General features: G+C 39.8%; 2 protein-coding genes across 19 annotated transcripts in view; both read left to right on the top strand.

The window, feature by feature from the left end:
• The window catches only part of LOC135484823 (cytohesin-1-like), a 45,167-nt gene extending 42,661 nt beyond the window's left edge, over positions 1–2,506 (top strand). For all 7 annotated transcript variants that reach the window (XM_064766534.1, XM_064766526.1, XM_064766541.1 and 4 more), the window contains one exon: positions 88–2,506. In XM_064766534.1, coding sequence (XP_064622604.1) covers positions 88–163 — 76 coding nt within the window. In that variant the 3' untranslated portion in view covers positions 164–2,506. The remainder of the gene's footprint in view (positions 1–87) is intronic.
• A 987-nt stretch (positions 2,507–3,493) lies between these two features.
• The window catches only part of LOC135484723 (RNA binding protein fox-1 homolog 3-like), a 170,942-nt gene continuing 154,436 nt past the window's right edge, over positions 3,494–19,999 (top strand). For 4 of the 12 annotated variants that reach the window (XM_064766419.1, XM_064766385.1, XM_064766411.1 and 1 more), the window contains exon 1: positions 3,496–3,816. In XM_064766419.1, the coding sequence (XP_064622489.1) occupies positions 3,583–3,816 (234 nt within the window). In that variant the 5' untranslated portion in view covers positions 3,496–3,582. Of the gene's footprint in view, positions 3,817–19,999 lie in introns of all 12 variants that reach the window. The other 8 variants (XM_064766436.1, XM_064766441.1, XM_064766506.1 and 5 more) reach the window with 6 other exon arrangements.

Genomic DNA, 19,999 nt, shown 5'->3' with positions numbered 1-19,999 from the left:
TTCTGTATGCTTATACTCTGATATGCAGCTCTGAGCAAGGATTCTGTCTGTTAAAAAGTGCTTCATAGAAATGTTTTCCATTCTCAGGGCAAGCATCAGTGAGCATCCCGTCTACGACATCCTGGCCATGAAGCGCAAGAAAGCGACCGCCCAGACGAAATGAACATGATAAAACACCGTCATCAAACTGAGAATTCATTTGAAAGATACATATACTCATTCCAATGAGGATCTCAGGTATAGAGGAGTAATGGACTAGGCCACTATATGGGGTGGTCGTGCCCCTGGTCATAAGCCCAGGAGAGTGCTTGAGGAGAACTTGCATGTGCTTGTCTTAGTTAGGACTCGGGACTCAGGATCACATATAAAGATTGACGTTGTGAAAGTAATGCTTAAGATGAAATTAAAACAGAATAGTTGTGTGTATAAAGAAGGTTGCTGGAGGTGAAAGTCTGAAATTAGGTTAACTGTTTGGTCGTGGTCTGTTTCAAATGCAGTGAAAATCATGCTGAAAACTGAGAATTTCATTCAAAAGACTGATTTTCATTTGTGCATTTAGATTAATCAAAAGGATAGCCACACGTTCGCTAATGGGGTAAGGCTACATTGGGTACCGCTGTATCGTTTCCTGAATTGCCAAGTTGAAAATAGTTGAGATCCAGGTTGGGTATTTTTCATTGATTGTGGAGACAATCTATGCTTAACTATTGTGGCAATTTCATGAATTGCTGTTTGTGCAGTTATCCTCAGCGCTAGTCAGCGACTCAACTTTTGGGTATGATATGTAAATAAAGTCACGGGGAACTCTAAATTTCACTCTTTTGGGGGGAAATTTTGCATTACCTGTTGGTCTCCATTACTTCAATTACTGCAATTGAAACCTGTCTTGCATTTATGGCATGTCAGAGAGATGCATCGAGAAAAATAAAGTGTTGAAGTATATTTATTGAGTTCAGCTGGTGCTGTAACTGGGATCATTATCAGTTAATCTTTTTGAATAAACTTAATCCTCACTCTAGAGTGAGTGACAAGGCAAATGTTCATTGCATTGGGGCATTTTGCCAATTTGTTGAGTTTGGTTCCAAATCTCAGGCAACATTCATCGTTTTGAAGCTGATCAGGTATAAAAGAAGTTTTTCTGTACATATTTGTAATGAATATCTCTCTCTTTGTTTTGTACAATGTAGAATTTTAAGTATCCCAGCTTGGAGATGAGTTTGGTGCTTTGAGGGAAGAAATGTTCAAATGAAATGCTTGGGACGGGGGACCCACATTGGGAAGGGGGTTGGACTTTTATTCATATCCTGGCATTATGTCAGTGAGGACCATTACTTTAATCTTTGTTTCATGGGTAATTTCCAGCTCTTGTTACTTCAAATATTTAGAAGTGGCCTTATTTCTGCTTCTTCAAGAAAATTGCATCAGGGGCAATGGGAATGTAGGCATATTATGTGGATTCGATCTTGAAGAACATTCTCAAGAGCCTCTGGGTAAGAACCAATTTCATATCCAGGTAAATACCAATTTCATTAGGGATTCTCTGTATGAATTTCAGCTGGTACAATCTGTGTTCGTTTTTAGAGCCATTTCGTGTATGAACCTTCACAAATTCATCATGTGTATGTTATTGAACTATTGTAAATATATTCTGACGTCAATAAAACGTCTCTTATTATGAGTGAGGCGCTCTTCTGTAATGGCTCTGGCCAAAGATTGACCAGTTATAAGTAATAGCATAGTTTTTATAGTGCCATTTTGTATTCATACATGTAAGACATTGGTCAAGTCAAGAATTAATGAAGAATATCGTCCATTCCACGAGAAAATTGCACTGTGCGCAAAAAAGCCTAAACGGCATGGAGGAGTTGTCTGTATTTTGCTTCAAATGACTCGTTCTTTGTTTCAATACTGGCAGAGTGGATATTTTCAGACACATTAGACTTTGAAGTTTCAGATGAAATGATAATGTTCAAAGGCTGTATTTTCTGTGTGAATCATCAAAAATCTGACTGCTGTTTTCTTTGTGAAGTAGGCTATAGTGAGTCTTTATGTATTTTTGGTCCAATGTACAAATTATTACTCTAGAACTCGCATCTCTTTCAAGAAATCTCTTCTTGCTCTTTCGATTGTGTCAGTTTTTCTAGGTCCCCATTTCGTATGTTTTGAAGCGCATTTGAGCTGTAATTTTGCCCAAAGCCTCGGCTGCCGCCTGGTTTTGGTCTAAATTTTACCTCCTCCATTGCGGTGTTTGATGAGATCACCAATACCGGCAGTGAGGTATCAATTCCTCAAGTGAAACCATCTGTAATTTAAGTGAAAGAGTGAAGTCACTCTAATTAACAGCTTCATGACCTCAATCATTTTCGAGTTCCGCCATCACCAGAATTGTTTATGTAGAATTATTTCATGTATGTAAAGCTGTCAGATGAGATGTCATGTACACATTTCTATTTATAGAATGAATAATCTTGTATAATCCTTGTAAATGATTAAAATCAATTTTCAATCAACCAAAATTGTTTTTCTGTGTAGTTTGTTACCGTACAAGTTTTCCACAAAGGTACATTTATGTTGGCTGTAAGTGGAAATGTACCTCCTAGTTCGTGTGCCTTCAATAAGAGGTGTAGACGGGCCAATGATGACCCCTGTTGTAATGGATGTACTGTACCCCCAGGTACATGGCACAGCTTAAACTGCCAGCCGTACAGGATTTCCTTAATGGCCTGGTGGTTGGTGTGATGTCCCCCAAAGCTGGAAGTTAAGAAACATTGAGCGTGGTCAATCGATTGGATGGGTGACTGGTGCATGTAATACAACTGGAGTGACATAACAAATCGTCTTCATCATTGCTGAGTTGCACAGGGGTAGATTTGGTATCATACAAATAGCCAAACAGTTTTTGTTGGGGGACACTTGATAAATCTGCTGACACCTTGGTTCTCTCTTGGGATACAACCAGCAGGTCTGAGATCATTAGCTCACAGACCAGACTTACAGAACCAACATCCCTCACTCTAGAAGCTTATTGGAAGCAAATTCATAAACATCTCAATCATAAAGTTCAAAGATGGTTGTAGGCTGATATACTAGCCTTGACTATGACCAAATTGAATGTCTGTTTTCATTTTCCCGTCTAATTTTGATTTTGGTTCAAGCTTTCTTACAATGACTCACTTGAGGGCAATGTCACAACCAACTCTCCACAAGGACCGATGGTAATGAACAATCCAGCCTATGACAATTTTGAGACCAAACCCTTATGACCATAGGACACAAGTAGTTTAATAATGAAAGGACCATTTTGGGATTTGCAACGGAGCAGACGACAAACCAATTCGTTCAGTTTAAGGCTTGTCCTTGAGATGGCGAAAGTGGGAATCGTCCCAATTTGATATTTTCCGCGAAGCACACTGATCTAAATAAAACTAACATGTGGATCTAAGGGAAATAGTGTACATGCTTTACAGAGTGACAGTTCTTCTAGCTTTACTTGATATTCGCATTTTGGATTTCATTGACGAATTGTCAAAGTTTATCTTTTTCGCATAAAAGTATTCTTTGGAGGTTTTTGCAAAGGAAACTATGGCGGAAACTTCTATTGAAAACGGGGAGACTCCCACTGTTGTAAATAGGGATGGAGTTATCGGGAAAACTGACAATAAGACTCAAACTGACCCCCAGGGCCCTTGTGTCAACGGAATGGTTGTTACCCCCGGGCTTAAGGAGGCTACTCTGGATTGGGGAAAGCTTAACGGGACTGGAGTAAACGGGGACGCAAGCGTGGCGGAGATACCGAAAGTTAATGGAGATCCTGAGGTAAGCGCCAAAGCTATTTTCTCTTGATGACCATTGCTCCACTTCTACATTATTTTGTTAAGATTTTGTGAAGAAACTTTTCAATAAGTGCTTTCTTCAGTGTCCACCTCTTTCAGAAGTTCCCTTGCCCTACACACGCACCTGCGAAAATGCGTCGTCTGCTCCCGGCGTTTGCCAACGTAACGCTCAGGTCTAGTTACCTGGTAACCGATGGTGCTATAAAGCCATGATGTGGCGTCTCTTTGAAGGTGTGTTTGATCATCCGGTTAATATAGTTGCTTGATATGCCCTCAGTGAAATAGACCTCAGGACTAAGAGACATGTCTAGTTCATGGGCCTCTGATGGCCTTCATTTCGTTTTACTTCCGAGAATTTGAAATATATATACATATACCTCACTTTAGAGATGACGGACAAGAGGCTAATGGGCCTGTAACTCAGCTGACTGTTTGGCAAATGTGTTCTAAGTTTGAAATGATCTGGCATGCTGGTGGAGCTGGTCTTGATTATGTTGGCAAAGGTCACAATGCTTTTCTCTTGGAGCCAGGAAATACTTGTCCCAGTCATAGTGCATGATTCAGCCTAGTGCCTGTATATCATGATATTATTGCATGCGCCTCTACATTTTGCTAGGTCAATATCAATCTCAGTTTCTGTCAAAGGAAAAATATACCATTTTAATTGAATTATCAATATCTTTATTTCTTGTCTAATAGTAAATGGGCAACAAGCGTTTACTTGTCTAAATTGCCAATGTATCCCTATATAGAAAGAAATCAATGTAGCCATGCATGCAAACAGATTTATAGGATTTTATCAATATACACACTATATGAGCTGGTTATATGTTCTGTTGCATTTGATCCCAGAAATACAATCTAGCAACTCTTAAAAATGTCCATCTGGGTTTAAACAGTGTTTTGACATATTAGACAGGTGTGAAGAACCATAGCTAGAATTAATCAATGCGAATGGAGAACCTGCCTTTGTGGACACACTGAAGAGACCATTTAATAATCAATTATAAAGTGCACAGCAATTTTGAAAATCCGGTTTTACCAAATGTCAGTTGATGCAGAAGTTGTTGGTTGATGCCACAGGAAAGAAGTAATTTGTGTAATTAAATTCACTTGACCTGTGTGTAATTCTTATGGATTGTGCTATGACAAGCCCTTGAGTTTATTTGCTACTTTTATTGCCCTATTCCCCATGCACCTGTGAAAGATAACAATAAAAATCAAGTATGTCCATCTACGAGTTCAGTTTTATGAGTTTTGTCCATTGATATTGCCCTTTACATTGGGGCTATGCTTTGACATGCATTTTGCTCAGACCTGCTAATACCTGAAACATGTCCTCTAACAGGTTATCAAGTTTTTGTATCTTGGTTCTCTGTCATCAGAGATGTCCTGAACAATATGTCACACGGAAATGTTCCAGAGGACAACAGTGTTTCACTGTGTCAGAAACTCTGAGTGGACCAAGCAGTCCAGAATGGAGCGAGTTTTAACCCTTTGATATTTAAAGTGTGAAGATATGTCACCATAATCAGTGCACCTGACTGGGCCAGATTTTCATCAGAAGTATTTTGTTGCCTTTCCTTTTCATCCCAGAGTACTTCTTGAACTGATGTTCAGGCTTCCCAGGCTCATAGGTTTTCCCCTAAAGGCAATCTTATGCCAGAACATTAAACATTTCTTTGACTGGGTACATGTATTTGACCTGTTGTTATAACTGGAGTACACCTTTAAATAAATCAATATTGGTTGTCAAACAAACCACAAAGCTTGCCCAAGATTAGCTATTTGGATACAGCCCTAACCAGTGTAGCGACCATTGTATCATGTGGCCCTGTTAGATAAATATGGTTAGCTTGTTTAGGATCGAGGACATAGGATAAGTAATTCTATTAGGATTACCATTCAAGCACATATTGACCTTATTTGAGAGGGCCTCGTGTTTCAATTTGATGTTGGAAGGCTCTTTCTCTTTTCCCAGGGAAATTGGAAAGTCTGTTTGATTTTCGACAAGTTGGGGGAATTGATACTCCATACTCAAGGGTGATATCCATCCAAAGACAAACACAAGTATGAAGGATTCATAATGATCAAACAGGGAGTGCTTGCCTCATTGCTCTCCTTACCAGCTACTCTGTCACTTCAAAAAGGGTTCCTGGTGGATTCATGAAGATGAATCATTTTCTGACGGAGATGCCCCCAAGAAAAATCAACCTGTTTATTCAAGCTTGACACAGCTGCGTCATTGATGTCCTTGGTGATTGAAGTCGCAGAGATTTATGAAATCAGGATTCATCTTTGAGTAATGATGGGTCGCTCTCGGCAAACTTCGTGATGGCAATTTATGAATTGAGTAAGGAATTGATTGTCTGATTGCCTGGATTGGTCAGATTTTAAGTTGGAATTCTCCAGTCTTACCACTTGCTCAATTGGCATTTGAGACATCCAAGATTGCATAGTCCCTTTACAAGCCCTTTTTAAAACCCAGTATATACCATTCTTATAAAAGCTTTCTGTAGCTGAAGCATCAGTGAATGATTTATTTAATACAATTTTAAAGCTGAGCATAGCTCTTCTGAAAAAAATGCCCCACCAAATACTATTCCCTCATTTTCTTCAGCATTTTTAAAGAAATCTCCCTGATTCGTCACAAAAACTGCATGGTCAGATGTCCAGTCCTGCGTTATGACAAGAATTTTGTATTGAATGAGGTTTGGGCATTTGTCATCACAGTGGAAACCTTAATCATTCAACATGACATGTGGCATTTTTTGCGTCAGATTACGCCAGATTTCATTTATTCTTTGGTTTGCTGCAGAATGTTAATGTTTCGTTGCCGCATGTGGAGGCTGTGCTATCATCGTGGGGGAAGAGCTTTAAAGCTTGTTAGAGGGATTATATGCTATAGAGTTTGTTGCTTTTTGTGAAAATATCTCCTGGTTTGCAACTGTGGATCTGCTGTAAAAATGTTCTCAGCATCAAACATATATCATTTTGTTATAGAGCTGTATGCGCTGGATGAAACTCATGATATTATCATTTCAATTGTACACTTCTTTTCTTGACCCAATCTTACTATAGACCATTGTTGTTATTATCCGCGCATTGTGCAGAAACATGGCAGTATTTTGTCAACAAAGTTTTATAGCATTTAAGGCATGATTAGATCATATAAACAGGTATTACACCTGTAGAATGTGACATACTTTGCTACACCACAATCTTGTCTTGGCGATATACTGCGCTCACTCGAGCGTTAAATAGACATTTTGTGTTGTGTGTCCTCAAGGAAATTGGATTGTCAGAAAAAACATTGCAGGACATGACAAATTGTATGTATGGGTTAGATCAAGTGTTTAATCTAATATGGGTGTATTTATTACCTGCCCATAATTAATTCAATCTACTGTTGCAATTTAGGATTTGTAGACGAAGCAAACAAAACGAATAAGTATAGGAACACAACAATGATAACAAGTACTAAAAATATTACAAATATTTTCAAGCTATACTCTTGTGATTTTGTGATCTGGTTATTGGTTTGTTCCTGAACTTAGAAAATCTAATTAAAGCCTGCCTTTGCAGATTTCTCATCGAGTTTGGAAATTTTATAGTCCTAATCAGATTTTGATGTCGAAGTTCTAATTGGGGGCAGATTAGTTTTCAAACTTGATGAGAAACTTGTTAGGGGTATCAGTTTTCAATAATGGTGTTTAACATGGGGTGGGGGGGGGGATTGAGACTGTGTTTAAACCCAATTGGCTTGTGTTATCCTTGTGGTTAAGTTTAGCTGTTGGCTGGTCTTAGGTCCATGGAAGTAGAGTATATTGAATGCAAATAGCTGACCAGAAACAGTTCTGCTTGACCCACTGCCTCAAGAGTATCGCCATTGAGACACAATGCAAATACTTCCAGTGCCTTGTCTATTTGACATGGCCACATTTAATATGCTTTGGTTCAAATTCTTCTTTGCTTTGTTGTGTACTTTTGTCCCAAATTGCTGGTGGGGATTACATACCATTGATCATGTCTGTGTGTTTGTATGATGAGGTATGTCAAATATACCCCACAATGAGTGGATACTCTGATCTATTCTTGTGTATCCAATGACAGCATTTTGTTAAAAGTTACCTCAGGTACCGAACTGGAGGTATTGGTTGTCTTACCAAACCCCACTTGCTTAAATGCCATTTTGGGCAAACTGAGAGCTCCATCTGACAGACCCATCTTGTACTGTCTGATTCTGAAGAACATCATTTTCGTTGCATGAACTGGAAAGACATCTTATCTATTTTTTAGTTACAACTCATTCATAGATCGGAATTTTAATATTCATCACTCCCTTCATTACACAACACCGATGCAAATCAAACATGCATCACGTTGCGTGAAACTGGGTACCTCACATTCATATTGGACACGCGTCTATGTAATCCAGCTTTTTGGTATTGTCATGTGAGAGTGGTGAACCTGATCCCATTGTAAATGACGAGATTGAAGTATCAATCATTCATGTCTGCCATATGTTCAATAGCCTGAGGATGCGGTGTTCTCTTACAACTACAGCCGATAATACACCAATATTGACTTTTTGGCTTGAATCAAGTTTTACAACTGTGTGTTCCTGATGTAAGTGGATAGTGTTGAGAAAGGAACTGTGAGCCTCTATATATCAGTATACACTGCTGGTTCAGCGTTATCAAGCAAAACACTTGTGCTTTAAAATTTCCTGATGTAAGTGGAAAGTGTTGGGAAATGATCTGTGAGACCTTTCGTTGAACAATATAACAATTTTCTTGAACAACATCGCACCAATATTTCAATAGTTATAATGTATACTTTGGGGAAATGAAATGACTATAGACAGCATGCAAAATCAAACATGCATAGCTTTATTCAAGAGAAGGTAATTTATATTCAGCAAGAGGCTTATTTGCATTTTCATGTCGTTGTAGTGTGTGAGAGGACCTCTTCTGAACAGGTGGAGGAACCTGCATACCATGCCCTTATACTCCATAAGCTCCTTATATACTGGCACTCACTGACGTTTCTGGCTGGCAACAGGGAGTTAATTGATAAAAACTTTCATTCTTGCTTTGGGAGTTCACTCAGTGGCGTTAAGTGGATAGGGGAAAAAAAGGAAAAAAATCTTGAAAATTTACCATGAAATGTCATCATTTTTGAAAAGCTTTGAACCTGTCCATGAAATTCTGAAAAGTGAGGGCTCTATCTTCATCTTCATCCTTATAATGATCGGGTTCCTTTTGGGACGTATTCGATCTATACCCCCCTCCCCTTCCTCTGAGTCTTGGACGGCCCCCGCCCCGTTGACAACTTTATACCCTTTTCTTTGAGTAGATAACCATCATTAACTTAAGAGGCAAAATTCCTCGATCTGAATAAAGTGATCCTTGATGATCAGGGTAACCAAAGAAAGTCTTGTCTCATCTAAGTGTGCCTTAGAGAAACTCATTTTCTCTGAAGTTGAATCCACAGAATTGGTCCTTGATTAAAAATCTCTTTGACTTCCAGGAAATGCCCATGAAGAGAGACTGCTTACTTCGTTCTGAAGTCACATCTTAGGAAATCACTTGTGGAAGTTAGACATATCTGTTTAGCTATCTTGGGACTCCAGACTTCCTACACTTGACTTGTTAACATGTACTTGCAATAAAACCATGCATTTGTGGAACTAAGTGAATAGGATATTAGAATTTCTAAACAGTGTTTCTTTGCACAGTTTAAAAGTTAACCCTAGTAACGATCTGTAATCTTGCAAACCTTACATGTCTCTTTTTGGAGACTCCCAAAATTTTCTAAAAATTGAAATTTAATAATTTCTATATAGGTGGAATACGAAATGTTCATTTTTGTGAATACTAAATAAAACACCCGCACAAATTCGGTGGTTTACAGTATACCAAACTACCAGCTTGGTCTTGGCATCTTAGCACAAAGAAGGAGAGTATACTAAGCTAATCGTACATGAAAGCTACATGTAACTACATAAACCGTCTGTCAGCACAGATGCCGTCCCAGCCCACCGCGTCCCGAGACTAATAATTACTGTAGCGTGCTCGTGCATCATGATGAGGAGATACTTGTTGCCAGCCAGCCTGTATGCCATCTCATAATTCACTGTCATCCACTCCGCTTCAACAAGGAACTCTCAAGCAAGTTCAATATGTTACTGTAGCATGTATAGACACTATCGATCTTGAATACGCTCTGTTTGCGGCTTATGGTGGAGGCTTTCTTGTCTTTTTGCTCGATGATGCCATCCATGACCTTGTTTGTTTGGCTGATTTCGACTGAATAAACCAAAGCAATGAATGTGAATGTGAAGAAGATGAAGAAGAAGCATGCAGCTCAATACAGTGTGTGACATATATAAACACTATCAATCTTGAACATGCACTGCCATCAGCTTATGGCAGAGCTTTTCTTGCCCTTTACTTGATGATGTCTTGACTTGAGACATTTTTGACTTCACAAACCTAACCATATGCGAAGAAGAAGAGAGTGTACTCAACTCAAGTTCAATATACTGGTGTGGAATGTAAAAACACCACATCAGTCTTGAAAAGGCTTCCAAGCGGCTTATGGTGGGGCTTTTCATGTCTTTTTACTTAACGATGCCGTGACCCTGTTACTTTATCGTTATTTTACGATGAAGTGATCTTAAGTTGTTTTACTCCGTCTGGCCTGAGCTTATACCAAGTGACAGAAAGGAGCTTACAAAGATGGGACATCACCAATGTGATGGATATTCTTGGGGGCTCAGACAGTTTTTGATGGCGAATACTTTGTCAGGTTTGACAAGGTTGCTATCCTTTCAGAATTAGGTACATGTAACATACGTGTAAGTAATCCTGGTTCAATAAGTTATCAAAGATGGAGAGATTTTAATAATGTCTTAAAAAACCATTTCTGACTCCATTAGCGAAGACGAACATGCCAGCCATAAAACAAGGACAAAAGAGGCATTTTGTGATGTGGAGCAATTTCAAAGATACAGTGATTTGGCCCATATGGGAATGGAAACATTCGTTTAGGCGAAATCAATTCAGAACTTGGACATAATCATTGAAGGATCATGTTCACGTATTGATGTTGTGTTGATAGCCATTGCCTTAAATTCAAACTTGGCAGCTGCAGATAGAATAACACTATGATTAAATTCATCAATCGAAAAGTTTGGAATTTCGACACTGGATGGATTGCGAGGATGATGTTGAGTTGACATGACATTACAAGACTTGATTTCCGTGAAGTTAGACCCGCACAACAGATGGCAGTATTCAGCAATGGGACCCAGGTCACCCATTCCACCAAGGACCTCTTTTAGACTCCGAACTTGTCCTGTGGTTAAAAGGTGTCCCGATTACAGAGGTCAAATGGAATGAAGTCATGAAATAGCACTGATGAGGCTTAGAATCTTGCGAAAAATTCCTCTGGTATTTTCACAAGACCCTGCAAGAAGACAGACGAGGTCAAATTCTGACTTTACAATCTCAAAGTTCAGTCAAATAGTTTTCTTTCCAATTTCATCTCAACAACTTGATTCAAAGTTTCATATTCTGATATTGGAGATTGAAAATCATTGTTGAAGGATTTCATCATTCCGTGTCAAGTTGAACCACAAACACTTCTAGATGTAGTGAAGATTTGTATTATGTTACTTGGTGTCAATACTGAGTCATCTTGACTGCACTGTCATCTCTGCCGCTAAAATCCTGCAGAGTTATTTTGCAGTTCAAACACTCATTGGTGCATGGCAATTGCACTTTGTTGAGGCTACGAATTGCAGTTTAACCCCTTGTGGCGTAAGGCTAAATTGCTAAGGAAAGGAAGGTAGAACTTATGAAAAAATTCAACTTTGAAGTCCAAATATTTTTTTCAAAATTTTTTTCAGATTTGAAATTTTTTTCAGAATTTTGAACTTATGAAAAAATTCAACTTTGAAGTATATCTCTTGAAATCTTGATATGATGCAAAAACCTTGGTGGTTGAGATGGCTCAAACCATTGTTAGATCAGTTCTTCCCAAGATTTTGCACTCAAAACAAAAATCATCCAAAAGTGAACAAGATGTGTTGAGAAGCGGAAGTACTATAAGCCGTTGGTATATTACCAAATTAAACTAGATATTAGTAGCTTTCAGCATACACCTCCTTGTATCATGGAATAGTTATCAACTAATTACTACATGGTCTCCTACGTCATCCCAGTCCTCAGATTTCCATCACACACAGCGACACTTAAGTTTATTAAAAATGAATAATTCATAGGTTGTTTTGATAAATGTGTGGGTTCGTGACAGAGTCGCTGCTTTGGGCTTGTAATACTAGATGTATCTATCAATTCAAGTGCCTCCTGAATCAGAGTTTGGAGACCTCGGATAAGTTAACCCTTTATGTCGGCTTGACGTTCATTCCTTAGTTGGTAACTAATGTTGGTCTCTCCTTTTACCTGAGTAAATTATGATCTGAGAGAGTAGACACCAAAAGACTCAATTACCATAGAAGGATTGCCCAAGTTTCTGTCGAATCAGCAGAACAATTTGCTTCTAACGGTTCAAATTTGACTCATACAATCTCTTATGAAAACTGCACTTTTCCCATAGACGTACATCATGAACAACAGTACACAAGTTTAAAGTGATGCAAGAAAACAATCTCTGTGTTGTTTAACATCATCTCATGTAGATTGCCTCTCTTTTGGACTTGGTTACTAATATAATGTGTATGTTCAATGCAGATTTACCTCTGAAATACTGCACCTAAAGCTAACAGTTTCCCTTCGACACTGACAAGAAAGCTAATTCCTATTTGTAACATGGTTCCCCTTCAGCCAAGCCATTAATGAAATTGTCATGTCAGTCCCTGCACAGAGCACCTTTATCTATTCAGGGACACAGTTTTTCCATCCTTGCTGATTAACCATGCTATCCAGTATCCTATTAGGATCACCCTTTGCCTACCTAAATCGGTCCCATCATCATCAACATTCACCACACAACAAGTGATATTTGTATCCGCAGTGAAGCAATAAGTTACTTGTTAGGAATCGTGCCCAATCTTGAATGTTGTCAACGATTCCATTTTATCACTCATCAGGCTCATATTATTGGCCGCGCTGTCGGAAATTCAATAAAGTCTTGTGTATGTCGCTGTGGTTACAATAGTAGGGACAGAGTTCGCCCAAGGATGTTGTGCCACTAGCATATCAATTCCGCCAGCGCTTTGAGGTGTTGAAACCACTCCGGTATGGTACTGATTCAATTACACACTCCATCTCAAGAAACGCTCATCTAATCTCCGAGCAGAACAGTTTCCAATATGACTACAGTCAACAGGTTGTGGCAATACTTGGCTTTCTGGACCTTGTAAGTTTTGCACCATGTATAATCTCATTACTAAAGCTGGGAGCACACAGGGGTGAGGTCTCGCCAACATCTACTCTAGTGTGCTCATAGCTTAACCCATGGTTCCTTTGCTCATCTCCAATATCGTCAAGACACATTTGGGACAGAATTGACTTGTGGTTAGAATAAAAATGTTCCCTTTTAATTGTCAACTCAATGAAGCAGAGTATAAAACGAATGAGGCAACCTCATTTAAGATAAACTGAAAGCGGTTCAATTGCAGAAGCCCTGACAAATTCTCCAAAAATGGTCATCGCTGCCTAAAGGCTCTATCAGGGTAACCCTTACCAAACCCTTTCCTTGAAGCATATTTTAGGGATACTACTATCAAGCCCTTGAGGCTTCTCCTTCTTTTTGCCATATCTGCTTTTTCAGGCTCAGTGTCAATCTAAGTTTGCTTGAGAAAACCTACATATTGCAGTGTTCGTATTTAGGTACACTTAAAGCAACTCTGTGCTCGTCATTGTCTTGAGAATTCTAGCTGGTTCCTCGTGGTGTGCCATGACGGTGAATCTTTATTGTGATCGATGGAGGTCTCGGCTAAACACTTTTACGTCTGCCCAAGGGAGTAGTTCTTTTTTTTCTCCATTTAGGTGATAGTGTCATTCAACAGTTTCTGATAGTCCCTCGTGGAAATATCAACCAGCTTACATCTTCTATAGCATTTCCCAAGGAAACTCAGATACTTTCTTTTGTTAGTATGTGAATAGAAATAATGTTTTTCATTGCCCTGTGTGGTCTGGTAGTTAGATAAATGGATGCGTTGAGTGAATTTGCCAAAGAAATTGCCTCATCTTTTCCAACTGACATGCTCAAAGGAAGGTTTGGGGTATATTATTTTATCTTCTTGCTTCCTCCATGACAGCTGGAGCTGGACCTATTTGTACTAGTCTTTAAGCACATTTGGAGCTTAATGCTGTGGCGTCCATCGTCAGTCGTTGTTGTCACCATCCGTTAGTAGACAACGTTCCATAATCGCTGGGGCGAGATGGTCGAAAACCTGATGCAATGGTAGCTGTGGGCGGTGTTGCCTGGATTTATCTTTTGTTTTTGCTTTTTGACCTGTTTTCTGGTCTCAGGCAGTCAGATCAACTTGGGTAGATCAAACTACCCCACAACACTCAAAAGGTGTGCAAGGTGGATGGAAATGGAGCAGGTGGCAGTAACAAGTTTTAATGCTGTTGCAATTTGCAGCAACGGAAGAAAAATATCTCCTTCTTTCGATCGCTTTCACTTTGAAGCAGGACACAAAAGAACAAGCAAATTTGTTACCTCATTTAATTCTGTCCCACACAAGGCAATCTTGGAGTGTCCTGGTACTTTATTATTGATAAACCTCGCATGGCGCTGGGTGTTCCACGAGAGACCGTTATCTGCATACGAAAGATGAAGCAATTGGACCATCCATCTCCTGGCAAATGTTCATTAAGGTGTCTAGAAGTGAAATTCATCAGGAGGCGGTGGGGATGAGGACTTCTTCATTGCCTCTGCTTGATTAGGTGCTGAGGTTGGCTGGAGATGCAGTAAATAACACTGTGGACTGGTAGACTGGGGTAAAGGAGTGAGGTGAATGTTGTTGGATTCATGATGAAGAATCCTTAAGGGGGGAACTAGGAATAATCACAGCTGCTATTTATAGTTTGATTCCACAGTTAAGGGTGGTTCTGGGATGCATCTGGAAGTGCAAACCAACTGCATTTTCAGATAAGAATCTGTTGCTGCAATGATTGATATCGCCCGGTTTGGCTAGCGTGACATTTCCATTGCTATTCTGACTGTCTTCGGATGCAGCAGGCTGACATAAATGTGAGATTTACTCTGCCTTGACAGACCAATCTGATTCATAATTTACATATATTTCGGATCTCTTATCAACTTCATCATAACATCTCACACAAGCTTGATCTGAGTCGCCATACATTTGCTGCTCATGATACGTACAATATTTTCATCCAACCCTTACTAAGTATAATACTACAGAAGTTGTCTTGACTTTATTTGTCTTATTTGCCTAACACTTTGGGACATGTACATTTAGCAAAATCATTTTTCATATGCTAATTGTAATGTATTTTGTGTGTTTGCTCAGTTGGACCAATAATCTTTTGCTGAAATTGATACAATTTTTCATCAGCTACTACACTTAAAGGGGACATTGAGGTGCTGCACTGCGCTTGAAGTTTTTAGCAAACACAGTTTCTGAGAACTGGTGCACATTTTAATATTTGCTCGTCACTTTTTGTGAGTAATATTGCCAGAATGATAGTTCAGTAAATAGAAGGATTTTGGAATCAACATCATGAATGACTTCAAGTTGGAACATGGGCGCCAAAGTGTCAGTAAATTTCCATCTCAAATGATTTTCATGGTATCGTATGTTACCCTATTCAAACAGTCTGCTACTCCATACTGTACTGTTTGTTACTTTGTGCAGTCTGAATCCTGATAACTGGAAATCACCAGGAATTTTGATGAGAAGTCCAGTGCAAGCCCCCTCTTTTTCTGGCTCCTGGATCCCCCTGGTAGTCGAGATCAATGCCCTAATATCATCTCAACTTGTCAATTGTACTGACGGCTCACCATATAGTAACCAGTATTGACCTTGCCTCCTGCCTAACCAGCTCAGCTCGTAAGGTGTTATAGCTGGCCGAACCGCGGAGAACCAATAATGGTCAGCCTATTTGCTTTGATCAATAATATCATCTAGAGTTCCAACCTGTTCTCGTTGGAGATGGTTTTGTTGGATGAAGCTAACTGCTCCTGCTGAGGTCAGTGATATCACCTATTGTAGTTTGAAATAGAATCCCTCTGCCGCTCACAATTTCCGTACAAAAGACTGAACAGTGATGAGAGTACCCTGTCTAGAAAATTGTATCCTATCAAGCTTATCTTTAAAAACTTCTTCCAGCACTCTCAGTGACCTTGAAATCCTCTTAACCGTAGTCATGATGCTGTCACATGCAACATTTTCCACAAAGTTCCCACCTGCATCCATCCTGAATATGCAAGAAGACAAACTTCAGAATGATGGAGAATTGGATCTGATGGGAATAAATTCCATTTGATGATGACTATTTGACATTCCTCAGAGGAAATGCATTTTGTAGAGGTGAACTCCCTCATTCTATAATTCACGACTCACAATTATCACAATCCATTAAAAAAGACAACAAAGATGGGATGATTTGTAAGAATTGATAGAAATGAATAAATAATGCATGCCATTAGATCTGAGGATTCTTTAGGATTCTCTTTTCCTCTAATATCTGTGGGGAGTGCAGGAATGAATTAGCTGCTGCGTTCTATAAGGGGTACAAAAGGGAGAAGTTAGGGGATCAAATTGGTTGTCTCAATGTGAGATGCAGAAGAGGAAACACTGTCTGTAAGTATAGGCCTTCCTTGTACAAGTGTGAATAGTGGCAAGTATTTTATACATACAGTGGAACCCCGGCAACACGACCACTCATGGGACCGAGGTTGAATTGTCGCGTTGCCGGGGCTTTGCCCGGAATCCTGCTAAAATGTGGGTGTCTATCCAGAAATCCTGTCTGGTTTTTGGTCGGAGCTGGTGTCATGCCTTGTTTCGCTCTTGTGGGGTTTGTCAAGGCATCGACCACTCGCCCTCATACTAAAACATACTCATCACGTAGTATCCATTTGATGCCATTGTTTCTCATCGCTGTTGGGCAACTAGTAGACCAAATCAAGATAGCAGTGGATAATAGGGTTAGAATAACCATGTGTTTATTCAGTCATGTCGTGAAAACAGATTCAGCGGGATTTTCATGTTGATACGGTTTCTCGCCTCGGGAGCAGGATTAATAACTTGTCCATGGAGAAGTATATTGTCAAACTATCATATGAAAGTTTAAGTGAGTATGTGTCAATAGGGAAACAATGCTGTCTGTCAAGAGAAATCCTGCCTAGACCCGAATGAGAAATGTATCGGAAAGATTGCACGTTTGTGCTCTATGTGAGCCTATAAGTTGAATTCCAAGAGGTCAATAATACCAACACCATGACATATTACAGGACCATGAGCCAAATCAGCTGTTCACCAGCTCAACACGCCTTGCCTTATTTTTGATTAAGTGACAAAACATGCCACTGTGGATGAGAAAGTAATCATTAGAGTCACCCACATGATAGATGAGAGCACAATGGGTCAAATAACAATCCTTTCCGCTCCTGTTGATCCAGTTCCAGCACATGCCCCCACGAGACGCCTTCCTGACAGTGATAAGTGATGTTTTGAGGGATGCTTAGACAGTTAGTGAGGATGCGGAATGGATCAGGTCTTGGATGAAAGCAGCTGGAATCCATTTGAGTGTGTCTCCCTCTGGAGGCAAATGTTTGCCTGTCAGCTTGCTGGTGGAGTGAAGTTGCTGAATGGACTAAATTAGAGTCGTTAGACAAGGAAAGGAGAATCTGATGATGATAACTGAGCTGATGATAACTGAGCTGCTCAATTGACCTGTGTTTGATGGGAGAAGGATACATTATGTTCGAGAATACATGTCCCTTCTCCTTGATGGGTATCGCTGTCCTACACCGTCACCACGTTATCCACTGTCAACAGCAGTTAATTCCTCACGGGCTACCGGTCTTTACCATTTATGTGATTCCGGCCCCAGGCTGTCTGGGCAAACACCACCGTCCAGCCCCTTGTATATTTCATCAGAGACAATATTGACCAAGCTCCCAACACCTCTGATACCATTCGCCCCTGTGATGTGAATCTGATTGTCATTTCCTTTGTATGATGTTGCTGAACAATCATTATATTGGGACGGGTCATGTCCCCCGGGGACATGTGATGGATTGTTCTTGTTATATATTCGGAATGCCTACTCTTGGACATCACATAGATTTACCAATATATGGCTGTCAGATTTCTCAGATGACTAATCAGTTATGGAAAGGGCTCTTCTGATATCTGTTACAGGGTGGTTTACGATATCAGCTACAGGACACACAGTGCCTTTAAATGTCTCCAGGGAATAAATCCCCTAAAGCATCCCTGCAACGAGTGATTATAATCACTGTGACCTGTGACCTTCTGCATGCAACAATCTCAGCGACCTGGTGGATCAAACCCTGCCTGAAGACAAGAGATCCTTTCAAAATTTTGTGACCATCAAATCCTCAGGCGATCGGTCAAGATAAAAATAAGCAGTCGCTGGTTGGTCATTTTTGTCCATTGCTCAGTCTTTAGGAATGTACGCCCTTGCCTAAACTTGTGTCCGTTCTAGAAGAATACCCATAAACTATAAATGTATCATAATCGTCAGATTTACTTGCCTAATGTCCCTTCTGCCAGCCCTAATCAATCTTCCCACATGATATTTTTAAGAAGATATAATGGAAATCCAAATTGGGCACTTTCCATTATGGCCGAATCCATCAGCCAATCTGTAGCCCCAGCATTATCATCCCCTATTCAGTTACTCACAGTTATGGTAGCAGATGATCTTTCTCAAGATGGGGCTCATGTCTATTGAATTGGACAATTCATTTTACATCTAATTGGTACTCAATTGGTAAGAAAGAGTGAAAGTGGTAGCAGAGTGTGCCGTTAATGGTTTTAACTGCATGGATCGGGGCTGACAGGCTGAGAAGGTCAAGAAACCATTAGGGCCTGTTAACGAGAAGTGTCAGTGGCAAGATGCTGAGATGAGTATACCCGTCAGATACAGCTAAATGAATCTTGATGTTACAAAATCGTGGAAAGGATTTGAAGTATCTGTGAGTGTCGTGGCATCATCCTTGTCTCTGGCGTATAAGAGACAACGAACCATTTCTAAGGCTACCTCGATTCTTTATCAATGCTTTTTTGACACAATTGGCAAACTGAAGCTGACATGAAGTGGTAGTGTCATTGCTCATTGTGACTTCTGCAGTGACAAGTTATTCATAATCCATGAAAAGCATCAGGAAAGCTACACATGGATTTGTCCTCAGGACATATGGGATGTTCATATGAATGTTATACTTTTTCTTCAAGCTACACAAAGTCTTCTCCAGGGTCACACTTCTTTCACAGCATTGGATGACGTTTGACAAAAGCTTGCATTCTTCCTTCCTCCAGCCTGATATTTGGACTATCACCCTCGTTCAGTTGGTTGCCATGTCATCAAGAAACACGCTTTCCATCAAGACTCTGGCACAGGGTTAATCTTCCTCCTATTTGAACATGCGTTCAACTGGTAAGCCTCTTTGCCATGGCATAGCTTGAGTAAGCCGTTCGGGTTTGGTCTGATGAATGTAATCTTCGTACCACATTCCTTCAGTCTCATTTGACGTTTTTGAGAAATCGTTTTTTTGTGTGACAATAAACCATCTCGGGCAGTATTCTCTGAAGTGCTTGCAGAGAGAACTATCCTTCTTTGCTGTTTGTCATGGAAACAAACAATTCTTTTGATACAGTGCCAGCATCCTTTGTAGGAGAAGAGAATATTAAGACTGGTCATCTCATAGTGTTATGCTGCCATTATTTTGCGGTAAAAGTATGTATTATTATGGATATGAATCTTGGTGATTTATAAGTAATGCTGTGCAATAGTTGGAATGCATGGCATTTGGACAAGTGGACGTTGGTTCCAATCCAAGTTATTCAACTGCGTGCAGTATGTTGTATCACCAGGAAAAAAATGCTAGCTTCATAGAAGTTGTTCCTTTGGATAGTTATGGTGGTAAAGATTACGCTGAGCATACAGAAGAGTGTGATGTTTAAAACATAG

This window comes from Lineus longissimus, chromosome 1, assembly GCF_910592395.1.
Source record: "Lineus longissimus chromosome 1, tnLinLong1.2, whole genome shotgun sequence".
Taxonomy (NCBI): domain Eukaryota; kingdom Metazoa; phylum Nemertea; class Pilidiophora; order Heteronemertea; family Lineidae; genus Lineus; species Lineus longissimus.
Note: the sequence above shows the minus strand (reverse complement) of the source record. Positions and strands in the feature narration are given on the sequence as shown.